This window comes from Somniosus microcephalus, chromosome 5 (assembly GCF_052327205.1).
Source record: "Somniosus microcephalus isolate GS21.2 chromosome 5, FLI_Smic_1.0, whole genome shotgun sequence".
Classification (NCBI taxonomy): domain Eukaryota; kingdom Metazoa; phylum Chordata; class Chondrichthyes; order Squaliformes; family Somniosidae; genus Somniosus; species Somniosus microcephalus.
In genome coordinates this window covers 78,269,133-78,282,624 of record NC_140991.1, presented here as the reverse complement: position 1 = coordinate 78,282,624, position 13,492 = coordinate 78,269,133, and the positions used below count along the sequence as shown (strand labels likewise).

At 40.8% G+C, this 13,492-nt stretch overlaps 1 protein-coding gene across 2 annotated transcripts in view; it reads right to left on the bottom strand.

Moving 5' to 3' along the window:
* hacd1 (3-hydroxyacyl-CoA dehydratase 1) overlaps positions 1-13,492 on the bottom strand; it is a 71,225-nt gene that overhangs the window by 38,835 nt on the left and 18,898 nt on the right. Inside the window, exons 2-5 of one of the 2 annotated variants that reach the window (XM_085987862.1) lie at positions 5,059-5,176; positions 4,910-4,928; positions 4,740-4,822; positions 2,267-2,388 (exon numbers count right to left, since the gene is read on the bottom strand). In XM_085987862.1, coding sequence (XP_085843988.1) covers positions 2,267-2,388; positions 4,740-4,822; positions 4,910-4,928; positions 5,059-5,176 — 342 coding nt within the window. Of the gene's footprint in view, positions 1-2,266; positions 2,389-4,739; positions 4,829-4,909; positions 4,929-5,058; positions 5,177-13,492 lie in introns of both variants that reach the window. The other variant, XM_085987861.1, reaches the window with a different exon arrangement.

Here is a 13,492-nt window from a genome sequence, read left to right as displayed (position 1 = left end):
CTCTCATCCACAAACGGCATTTGATGCTAGATCAATTGTTAATTTTAAATCTGAGATTGATAACTTTGTTAACCAAAAGTATTAAGGGATTTGGGCCAAAGGCGGGTATATGGAGTTAGGTCACGGAGCAGCCATGATCGCATTGAATGGCGGAACAGGCTCGAGGGGCTGAATGGCCTACTCCTGTTCCTATGTTCCTAATTTGCGCCCAGTTGCTGATTGCACCCAAAGTGGAAACTCTACCCTCTCATGTTCAAAGTATGGTTTTATAATAAAGATGTGAAGATTTACATAATTCACGATAACACAACTAAGCTTATCTATACAGCTTAGTATCCCAGTCTGAAAAGGCTTCATCCACAATTTTGTTTGGAGGCCTACTACTCGATTAAAAGTTTGGGCTTAATTTTTTCGAATGTCTTCTTTCTGTCCAATACTTTCCCTGTGACATACAGTCCATTACCTTTCTCCCTGCCTAATGCACTTGAGTAGCCAGCAATCCTGCAGCTCAGTCAAGTACCATACTGTACCAAGATATGTGATGTTGTTCTGGCCCTGTTACATTTACTTCATTTAATCACCAGCTTCACATGGTCCATGAACGTATGATCCACGTACTTTAATTTGGTTTTACTTTCATTTTTCCTCATGCTTCAAAAAATTGCTTACTTTGGCACAATCCAGACATGCGCAGTTCACTATTATTAATTTCTCTTTCATCCCTCACTCTCTTTGAGGAAAAGAAAATTATTGGCATCGGCATGATGTAAAATCGCTGACCTTGGAGTTTGGAGAGCGATGAGAGAGTGAAAGGTAGATGAAGAGAGACCATGGATGAAGGGTTAAGGTATGGGGAAAGAAAGAAAGGTAGGATAGCATGAGATGAGGAGAAAAGCTGAGGAGAGGAATGGAAGAGGGCACAAAAGGTGAGCAATGAACGCAATGTGATGGAAGCGGAATGAGAGATACAGTATGTTCGTTTCATCTGTTTCTGTATGAACTTTCACAGACATATTATTCTGTATATACACCCATCTATAAAATTAGAGTTCATTGTTCTATTTATAGACATATGCAATATTGCAAATATATAACACGTTATTCTACTGTATGTATACAGTTTCTGTATATGCAGCTAAACTATGTACGTACAATAGAAAATATTAAAAATAAATAAAATCTGGAATATAGTTTATCATTTATAATAGCATAATATACATATATGCATTACATAAGATAACACTTCTATCATCATAAACAGCATATCAGCTGACATACTGTGAGCAATGCCACAGGATATCACATATTTTTTATTTGAAACTTTGAGCTGGATTTTGGCAGATTTACCATTTGAAATCCAGTACTAACTAACTGCCTTCATTCATCCCGGGGTAGGAGGAGAAAGAAGCATTTACACTGATTCTCTGGCCAACAGGCTGCTTTAAAAATATTCTATACAACATTACCTTACACTGTAGTATTCTTGCAAAACCTTGATTAATCGAGTGAAACAGCCAACACCAAATTTGAATTTAAATCCAAACCAAGAAAAACCCCTATTCTCATTTGTCCCAATAAAATCAAACTTGAACTGGTTTATATTTCTGGTTCCAATTAATGCCCATCCCTTATGATTCAAGATCGTGGCATAAATTGTATGGGTTATGGACAAAAACTCTATTCAGTATTATCACTGGAAAAATAAAGTAGGATAACTGTTGAGCAAAAACTGCATAATCCGTCTTCAGCTGACTGAATAGTTACTTAAGCAACAGTAATAACCACAATTATTAAGAAATGCAGACGGTAGCCACTAATTAGTTCATTTCATAAATTTTAGCTGCATCTTCGCACAGATCCAACCTTTTCTTTAGTAACTCCAAATAAAGTGATAAACCATTTCAACAGAAAGAGATTCAAGAGTCTCAAAACACTACATCAGGGATATCAGGACTGTATAGACATCTGGTCCTCTCAGTCAACTCAATCATTATAAAGAAGCCTTACCAAATAGCAATTTCAGAAAAGTATTCCTTGATGAAATCTCTTAGACAATAAAGACAATCTAATACTTAATACGGAAGTAAACAGGTGCAGATTCTGCAATATTATCTCACTTCATGACTTGTCCAGCAATTAGCTGCTTCCTTCCATTTCGCTACAGCTGAGGCTCCATTAGTAACAGCAGCACTCAGTGTTAGCACAGCATGCAAAACTTCACCACACGCAGATCATAAAGCAGCTGCATATCATTACATTCTCCCACCTGGCCCATTTAATGAAGTAAGGCAAATGGTTGAGTAGATTGAATGTGTAAAAGGAATATCGGGTAATCTCTGTCACTGTCCATGTGACCAGGAAAAGAACGACGCTCTCCTCATTCTGTATCTGCAGATTGTTTCATGAAAAAAATACAAGTTCAGCAATAAATCATGTAAACGATACAGGTTTTAAGTCCCAGATTCAGAAGTGCATTTGATTTCTCCTTCCTACTGTACATACTATGTTCAGAGAAATACCCAAACACAAATTCGACCACAAATATTTTGCAATTTGACAAACTACAAAAACATTTAACATATCAGTATTATGCTTATGACCATTCTCATGAACACTGTGAAGTATTGCTCCATGGATGTAACATCAAGTGCCGCTGAATCAGTTATAAGTAAAACGACAAATTTGTATTGCAGAATTCAGATTTATTATAAGCTAAAAGTACAAAAGCCAATTGGTAAAACCAGTGGACATTTTTTACAAGTAGTTATGCATATTTATGCCAATCTCAACAGCTGCAACAAGACACATAGTAAGCCTTAGTGGAAGCTACATGTATATGTGTAGGTTCCAACTACACTGTACATGTAGGTCTTGTAGCTGTGCTTTTAAACTGGACATGTGTGGCATGCAAGTAATGCTTATAGTTTACTTATATTGAGTTTCATTGCAGATTCTGCAAAGGTTACAAGATCCTGCTGTGCTTCATCAGTCCAGCCATTTGTCGAATGTACCATATGGCCCTTGAAATATAATAACGGTAATTATTTTTTTCTATAAAGTGATGTAATGCTCAGCTCCCAACTGGAATGTACCCAGGACTACATTCTTAATTCCTGACTGCAAATTTACAAGCTGCAGAAATATTTTAAATAGATGTTTTCTGACACTGCTTATTGATTGTTTCCTAACATTAGTCACTCCATGCCACATCTCATCCTTTTCTCTATTCTGGCAAGAAATTGGTTTACAGGCTTCTCCCTATCTAAGAGTAGAGCAAGCTGATTCTCCCTCCAAGCACCCCCAGTTGAAATTCCTATGCAGCTGAGATCAGGAATTCAACACACCGAACTACAGGGGCCTTGTGTTCCACCATTTCACTGAACAGTATATCACTAGTCCCACACACTACACATTTCCAATCAATTAATTCAAACAATCAGAATTTACTTCAACCTTTTGCTTTCATTTTTCTATTTTCTCCAAAAGGAAACAAAAGTTTTCCTTGCAAATTTCAAGGAATGGTCAAAAACAATAGTACAGCTTATCAGTGATAGTGAAATAACAAAAAAGTAATGAAATAAATAGCACTAAAGCTTAATCAGCACATATTTAATAATGTGAATCAAGTCATCATCTATATTACTAACATGCACTAAACTCCTATTTTATAGGAGTGTCAGCTTGCTCAATTAGTAAAACTATTACCCCTGATTCAAAAACTGACATTTCGGTGCAGTACTAAAGGAGTGCTGCATTGTCGAATGTGCCATCTTTCAGATGTTTAGGTGGATATAAACGATCCCATGAACTATTCAGAGAGGAGCAGGAGAAATCTTCTGGTGTCCCAGCCAAACCACCTCCCTCAACCAACACCACTAAAAAATTAATTAATTCAATCTTTCTGGGCTTGCTTTATGAACATTGGTTGCTACATTTGCCTAAAATAACAACAGTAAGTTCACTTCAAAAGTAATCTATTAGCTGTAAAGCAATTGGGATGCCCTGAGGATGCAATAAAAAGGCAAGTTCTTTCTTTTACAACTGACCAAGTTGCCTTAATAACATTAGAGCCAATATATGGTGTGTATGATGTTATGGACAAGCTCATCTAAAATGATTCTGTTCAGCATTGCAATAAAATTTTAATTTGCAAAAATTTTTGAAGTTATACATGAAATGTCTGAAGCCTGCATTATTTACCGAATATACATATGACTGCACAGGATCAATGTACCCTTGCATTCCACAGAATACTGAGGACTTAAAACACACTCAAAGCATTATTCATTGAGAGTGCACTCTGTGCATTTAGTAAATGGAAAGACGGCATTGCTAGCAGTGCCAGACATTTCCAATCACCATTTTTAATTTTTTTTTAGAAAACATTCGGGTCTCTTAACTCATCACTATTTGTAAGCTTAAACAGCAGGTAATGGGACAAATTGTACAGATAGTGGCAATCAGCAGCAGTGTTACCACCAGGGATACAATGATTCACCTGGTAGCTGCAATAAGAGCATGTTGGGATCAAGGTTACGATTTGCACTCTCTCTCTGTCAGCAGAAGTAGGGTTATACTGCTTGGGATTGGGGTGGGGAAGGGGAGTGCAGGCTGGTCTGAAAAGGAAATATGTACTAATATTATTAATCTGACATACAGTTTTTTTTCTCTGTACTACCAGTAGCAGAGGTAAGACCAGTGGGGCTTCAGTATTCAACAAAAAGTTGAGTTAAACCTACCGGTCTTATACTGTGGACAACAAACCACACCATGAAAATTCTGGACATGACTTGGACCCCAGTCACGAGCACCGAAGTTCGTACTAGCCCTTAAAAAAAAAGATAAGTTACTTTGCAATTCATAAAAAATTCCATATTTAATACCTTCATCAAATCTACCAATTACTCACCAACAGCACAGTGGATAATCTGTGGAGTATTAAAAGAAAGGAAAAATGAGGATATTATCATTGAAAACGTGGTTAAAATCAGTATTGCACGTTATATAACCAGCAGCTTTCGCAAACAATAAGGTAATAACAACCAACAGTCTTTTTACCTCTAGCAATGCAAATGTCTGGAAAAATTTGAGTGTCTTTTGTATGTTCCTGTACAGTCCCTTGTGCGTTCTCTTCTGGTAAGAAAATCGGATCATAGCCACAGCCAGTACCAGCCATCTTGAGACAGAAAGAAGTTAATGTAAAATATAGAGGCAAAGTTAAAATTAAAATAAAACATAATGCAGTAATTTTATGATAAAGTTAACAGTGAAAGGTGATTCACTCTGAAAAAAGTAAATACCACATTACAAACACATTTTGTTGTCTTTATCTTATAATAAGTTGAGTAATAAGTCACAAAATAAAAACAGAAAATGTTGAAAACACACAGCAGGTTGATGAGCATATTAATATTCTGTTCTGGTGTCCCCCAAGGATCTATCCTTGGCCCTCTCCTATTTCTCATCTACATGTTGCCCCTTGGTGACATCATCCAAAAACACAGCGTCAGTTTCCACATGTACGCCGACGACACCCAGCTCTACCTCACGACCTCTTCTCTTGATCCTTCCACGGTGTCTAAATTGTCAGACTGCTTGAAGACATACAGTTATGGACGAGCCAAAATTTTCTCCAATTAAATATTGGGGAGACCAAAGCCATTGTTTTCGGTCCCCGCCACAAACTCCGTTCCCTAGCCACGGACTCCATCCCTCTCCCTAACAACTGTCTGAGGCTGAACCACACTGTTCGCAAACTTGGTGTCATATTTGACCCTGAAATGAGCTTCCGACCACATATCCGCAGCATAACAAAGATCGCCTACTTCCACCTCCGTAACATCGCCCGTCTCCGCCCTTGCCTCAGCTCATCCGCTGCTGAAACCCTCATCCATGCATTTGTTATCTCTAGGCTTGACTATTCCAACACACTCCTGGCTGGTCTCCCACATTCCACCCTACGTAAACTTGAGGTCATCCAAAACTCGGCTGCCCCTGTCCTAACTCGCACCAAGTCCCGTTTGCCCATCTGTGCTCGCTGACCTACATTGGCTCCCGGTTAAGTAGCGCCTCATTTTCAAAAGTCTCATCCTTGTCTTCAAATCCCTGCATGGCCTCGCCCCTTCCTATCTCTGTAACCTCCTTCAGCCCCACAACCCCCCACCCCCACCCCGAGATACCTGCGCTCCACTAATTCTGCCCTCTTGGGCATCCCTGATTATAATCGCTCAACCTTTGGTGGCTATGCCTTATGTTGCCTAGGCCCTAAGCTCTGCAATTCCCTACCTAAACCTCTCCACCTCTCTTTCCTCCTTAAAACATACCTCTACGACCAAGCTTTTGGTCACCTGCCCTAATTTATCCTTAAGTGGTTCGGTGTGAATTTTTTGTCTTAAAATACTCCTGTGCAGCGCCTTGGGGCATTTTACTATGTTAAAGGCGCTATATAAATACAAGTAGTTGTTGTTGTTGTGGTGGTGATGTCAAGAAGCGCTGCTTCACATGAAGGGTAGTGAAAATCTGGAACACTCTCCCCCAAAAAGCTGTTGAGGCTAGGTCAGTTGAAAATTTCAAAACTGAAATTGATAGATTTTTGTTAGGTAAGGGTATTAGGGGATATGGAACCAAGGTGGGTAAATGTGATTAATCATCATAATCATAATCAACTTTATTGTCATTGTTAGTGCACAAGTGCAGTACAACGAAACGTAGGCTTGCGGCTCCCGAGAGTGTACATTTAGATTAAGACATTTAAACATTCAACATTCATTTGGCTTGTAATACATTAACATAAACATAACCATAATAAAGTACAGACCAGCCATGATCTAACTGGATGGCGGAACAGGCTCAAGGGACTGCATGGCCTTATCCCGTTACTATGCAATTCTTTGAAGTAAATAAGAAATCATCATGTGGCCATGAAAAAAAAAGCTCTCTATTCCTATTTATAAAAGGGACCTGATAACTGTTGTCTATGCTCAGAATAACTGACTGCTTTTCAAAAAACCCTATTGTAAATAGCTACTTGACCAAAATACTTTTATTAAAGCAGCAAGCTGTTTAATACAACACACTCAATACAATAATGCCTTCCTCTCCTCAAATAACAGAAAGAACTGTTAAACATTGCTTGCAGTTCATTATTAATCTAGCAATGGGACATCAGCAGCAGAATTGTATTCCACACAATCTGTAACCTCATGGCCCGGCATATCCCTCACTCTACCATTACCACCAAGCCAGAGGACCAACCCTGGTTCAATAAGGAGTGTAGAAGAGCATGCCAGGTGCAACACCAGGCGTACCTGAAAATGAGGTGCCAACCTGGGGAAGCTGCAACACAGGACAACATGCATGCTAAAAAGCGGAAGCAGCATGCTATAGACAGGGCTAAGCGATCCCATAATCGATGGATCAGATCAAAGCTCTGCAGTCCTGCCACATCCAGTCGTGAATGGTGGTGGACAGTTAAACAATTAATGGGAGGAGGAGGCTCCATGAATATCTCCATCCTCAATGATGGTGAAGCCCAGCACGTGAGTGCAAAAGACAAGGCTGAAGCGTTTGCAACCATCTTCAGCCAGAAGTGCCGAGTGGGTGATCCATATCGGCCTACTCCCGAGGGCCCCACCATCACAGAAGCCAGTCTTCAGCCAATTTGATTCACTCACATAATATCAAGAAACGACTGAGCGCACTGGATACAGCAAAGGCTATGGGCCCTGACAACATCCCAGCTATTGTGCTGAAGACTTGTGCTCCAGAACTAGCCGCGCCTCTAGCCAAACTGTTCCAGTACAGCTACAACACTGGCATCTATCAGACAATGTGGAAAACTGCCCAGGTATGTCCTGTCCACAAAAAGCAGGACAAATCCAACCCAGCCAATTACCACCCCATCAGTCTACTCTCAATCATCAGCAAAGTGATGGAAGGTGTCATCGACAGTGCTATCAAGCGGCACTTACTCACCAATAACCTACTCACTGATGCCCAGTTTCGGTTCCGCCAACACCACTCGGCTCCCGACCTCATTACAGCCTTGGTCCAAACACGGACAAAGGAGATGAATTCCAGAGGTGAGGTGAGAGTGACTGCCCTTGACATCAAGGCAGCATTTGTCCGAGTGTGACATCAAGGAGCCCTAGTAAAACTGAAGTCAATGGGAATCAGGGGGAAAACGCTCCACTAGCTGGAGTCATACCTAGCACAAAGGAAGGTGGTTGTGGTGGTTGCAGGTCAATCATCATAGCCCCAGGACATCGCTGCAGGATTTCCCTCAGGGCAGTGTCCTAGGCCCAACCATCTTCAGCTGCTTCATCAATGACCTTCCCTCCAACATAAGTTCAGAAATGGAGATGTTCGCTGATGACTGCACAGTGTTTAGCACCATTCACAACTCCTCAGATAATGAAGCAGTCCATGCCCACATGCAACAAGACCTGGATGACGTTCAGGCTTGAGCTGATAAGTGACAGGTAGCATTCGCGCCACAGAAATGCCAGGCAATGACCATCTCCAACAAGCGATAGTCTAACCACCTCTCCTTGACATTCAACAGCATTACCATCACCGAATCCCCCACCATCAACATCCTGGGGGGTCACCATTGACCAGAAACTTAACTGGACCAGCCACATAAATACTGTGGCAACAAGAGCAGGTCAAAGGCTATGTAATCTGCGGCGAGTGTCTCACCTCCTGACTCCCCAAAGCCTTTCCTTACTTGTGCCTTGTAGATGGTGGAGTGTGATGGAATACTCTCCACATGCCTGGATGAGTGCAGCTCCAACAACACTCAAGAAGCTTGACACCATCCAGGACCAAAGCAGCCAGTTTGATTGGCACCCCATCCACCACCTTAAATATTCACTCCCTCCACCGCCGGTGTACCGTAGCTGCAGTGTGTACCATCTACAAGATGCACTGCAGCAACTCGCCAAGGCTTCTTCGGCAGCATCTCCCAAACCCGCGACCTCTTCCACCTGGAAGGACAAGGGCAGCAGGTGCATGGGAACACCACATTCCCCTCCAAGTCACACACCATCCTGACTTAGAAATATATCACCAATCCTTCATCGTCGCTGGGTCAAAATCCTGGACCTCCCTACCGAACAGTACTGTGGGAGTACCTTCGCCACACGGACTGCAGTGGTTCAAGGCTGCGGCTCACCACCTCCTTCTCAGGGGCAATTAGGGATGGGCAATAAATGCTGGCCTTGCCAGCATCGCCCACATCCCATAAGTGAATTTTAAAAAAAATTCACAAGTACTGATCTCCAATCTGCTGCCAGATTAGTGTGATGCTTAAACTGGCACCATGGGGTGTGTTCATGCTACCTCCTCACAACAAACTTTAATAGGAGCAAGATGATCATTATAAAATACAGACCATTATACACTTGTGCAGTCACAATATTTGAAATAACACTTATGAAATGTTTTAATTAAGAATACAAAAGTAACAATGGAAGTACATCATAATTAATTTGAAAGTAGGCTGAAAGACTGCAGGCTAAGCCATATGTATTTCAAAATCTTGAAGTCTATCCTCAATCTGTCACACAAATTGTCATTACTGTACTTTTTAAATGAGTAATTTTACCCATTTTCCAACGTGCATTTGGTGGTTTGACATAAGCCTACAGTTGAATTTTTAATGAGATTGAGAAACCTAATTGAAGCCACATTGTCTCCACTACAGAAGATGAATATAGAAAGATGGCAGTTTTAAGGTTCAGAGAAAGATTTTAAAATTAAAAATATTCTTTATTTTATAAACAGGATATATTTGCTGCACAAGGGCCATGTGCTAATAAAATTTACACAATACAATTTGAATTTCCATAAGAATTTACTCCCAAGAACCATTTGATGTTAAACATCATCCTTTCACCTCTGGGACTGGGGCTGAAAGCATCCCGATTTTTAGGTATAAAACCTCAATTTTCTCTCTCTGTTGGCTGCACGGTGTCTGTATGTAAGAAGTTTGAGAAATCTCGACCCAGTTGCAAATAAGCACAGACAGGCTCATGTAAAAAAAAAAATCCGCAGAACTGTCAATCTTACTCAAAGAGAATAAAATTATGTCTGGTATGGGAAGACAAAAGATTCACAGCAGTGTAGTCTGGCATGCTGTTCCAAGATGAGGAAACAGGCACATTCCTGGGGCATCTTAATTATAGTATCAATCAAAGCCCAAGGAAAAATAGAGAATTGTTGTTACAAATCTAAAGGGCTTTTTCTTCCTCGTGCAATAAAGCCCCTTGCATAATAATTTAAAATTAAACATTCTTTTGCTGCAAATGTCCTTAGAAAATTTGCTACTTTTGATTAAATTACTTTATAAAATATTTAATAACGGTTAGTAAATTAATAACATACCTGAATGTTGTTTGGCATCTTAACACTATTATGACTCCAAAGTATAATGAACGATGGTATGAGGCGCGAGTTGGGTAGGATTAATTGGGGAATGTTACTCAAAGGGTTGACGGTGGATAGGCAATGGCAAACATTTAAAGATCGCATGGAGGAACTACATGTTGGAATAAACGGGTCTTTTTCCGAGAGGCAGGCAGTGACTAGTGGGGTACCGCAGGGATCGGTCCTACGACCCCAGCTATTCACAATATATATTAATGATCTAGACAAGGGAACTAGATGTAATATCTCCAAGTTTGCAGACGACACAAAGCTGGGTGGGCGTGTGTGCTCTGAGGAGGATGCCGAGAAACTCCAGGATGATTTGGGCAGGTTGGGTGATTATACTGCATCTGCCATGCATCTGCCCAATGTGGATAAATGCAAAGTTATCCACTTTGGTGCAAAATCAGGAAGGCAGATTATTATCTGAATGGCAATAGATTGGGAGAAGGGGAAGTGCAACGAGACCTGGGTGTCCTTGTGCTGAAGGTAAGCATGCAGGTGCAGCAGGCGGTTAAGAAGGCAAATGGTATGTTGGCCTGCGTAGCGAGAGGGTTCGAGTACAGGAACAAGGATGTCTTGCTGCAGTTGTACAGGGCCTTGGTGAGACCACACCTTGAGTATTGTGTGCAGTTTTGGTCGCCTTATCCGAGGATGTTCTTGCCATGGAGGGAGTGCAGCGAAGATTCACCAGACTGATACCTGGGATGGCAGGAATGACGTATGAGGAGAGATTGGGTCGATTGGGCTTATACTCGCTGGAGTTTAGAAGAATGAGAAGGGATCTCATTGAAACTTATAAAATTCTAACAGGACTAGACAGACTAGATGCAGGAAGGATGTTCCCGATGGCCGGGGAGTCCAGAACCAGGGGTCACAGTCTAAGGATAAGGGGTAAGCCATTTAGGACAGAGATGAGGAGGAATTTCTTCACCCAGAGAGTGGTGAACCTGTGGAATTCTCTACCACAGAAGGCAGTTGAGGCCAATTCATTAAATATATTCAAGAAGGAGTTAGATATATTTCTTAAGGCTAAAGGGATCAAGGGATATGGGGAGAAGGCAGGGACAGGGTACTGAATTTGGATGATCAGCCATGATCTCATTGAATGGCGGAGCAGGCTCGAGGGGCCGAATGGCCTACTCCTGCTCCTATCTTCTATGTTTCTATGATCAATTTTACTAAACTTCATCTATTGTATATGAAGTAATTCATCAGTTCATTAGCTATTATGAAAGTTAAAGTCTCAAATGCCATAATTCCTAGCTGATCATTGAATTAAGAAAAGTAGAAAACCAATGAGTTGTTAAAAAAGCTAATATTGTTTCTATAATGGCTGACAGCAAGCTGAAACAGTCACCTGCGGACTATATTTTGTATCCACTCCAATAATTGTGCAACACACTAAGTTCAGGCCAAACAATCCCACATTGAACAATTAAAAAAAAAAAATATGGCCAATCACATTCAGCCACTCCTCTTTACTAATTAGGATTTGGCTTTGAATTGTATTGGCAAAGGACTGTGAAAAGTTACCTGCCTACACTCTTAGCATTGGTGTTTGGTTTCAAAAAGTGTCACAAGAAGTACTTAATTTTAATTTCTGAAAATTTAAATATTTTATCCTTAAATAATTGATGATGTTTTCCAGACAGAAAGTTTTTGATGGTCAAAGTAGGTATAACTAAACATAGTTACCAAACATTTAGAGAAACAATTGTAAAAGTAAAATATGACATTAGGTTTTGATCATTTAAATTTTTTAGATATACATTCTGTAAAGCCAACAAAAGAAGCTGCATTTATCATAAACAGCTAAGTAAACCATGCAGATAAATTATAAATATTTAATAAGTAACAGCAAGTTGAAACATAAAGTCTTTATTTAAATAGAAATGTTACTAGATTGACATTTATTAAGGAAGACATGGATATTGTTCTGGAAGACAGAAGGATGTGGCTATTAATCCAACCTGGTTTTTTTTTTTTAACATTGAAAGCCAGTTTCTGAACATTTGGACAGTCATCAGAATCTCTCATTATAAAACATATTCAAATCTCCTACACAAATATATTCAGATATTTCTTTTGTCCTTCAATCAACAAAACCTTTAGGTAATTTTGATGCTCCATTTTTATGCACAACTATTAAATCCACTGGACTTCAGATGCCACGGTCAAGAAAGAGGGCAGATGCTTTGTTCCCATACTTCTGCCAATGTTTCTGCCCAGCTCAAGAGGTACCCAGTAGGATATTCCAATCTAATTTTCCTTACCCCAATATGAAATGAAAACATTAATATTACCCTCCTACACAGAGGTGTCACAGCTCAGAGTGGGCACAGAATACAATGGGATTTAAACTTGCATCCTTTTACTTCACTGTCTGAACATTAGAACTCCAATGCTGAGTCTTTCGCAGAATCCCATTTTAAAACTAATTTCACGCTTTATCTATTTGCAGCAACAGGAGCTGCTGTTCAGCCTCATTCAACCAGGAGACTAAAATGATCGGGCCCAGGGACTCTTGCATAATTCCGCAGCTCTTCATCCATTTGCAGTAAAATAAAGTAATTGCTGTTTTAAAAAAAAACATTGGAGGAAATTTTAACTCCAACGTGCCTCCCCCCCCATCCCCTGGTCCGGGGGGGGGGCGGTGTAGGGAAGGAGCGGGTTAAATTGACAAATATGTGAAACCCGACCCCAACCCGCCGCGAACGCGCCTATTTCCGTTTTAACCATGTTTGGAACACCCGAGTAACCCGCTCTGGAGAGGCGGGTCCGTAATAATAATGTTAATGGGGCCCTATTCCTCAGAATTTGGCAGCCACTTGAATTTAATGCTGGCCAGCTGGGTTTCCCAGGGCTCAGGAAACCCGGCAGCTAAAGGGAGGTGGGAGCAGCCGGACGCAGCAGGCAAGTGCTTTTTGTAGCACTGCTTGTGGGTCAGGAGGATCAGGAGTGTTTCATCTCAGCCCCTCCTGCAAATCTTCTGCCTCAATCAGCCAACCCATCCCCACCCCACCAAGGCAGTCTGCCTCTCTCCCCCGCTATGTCCCGATCT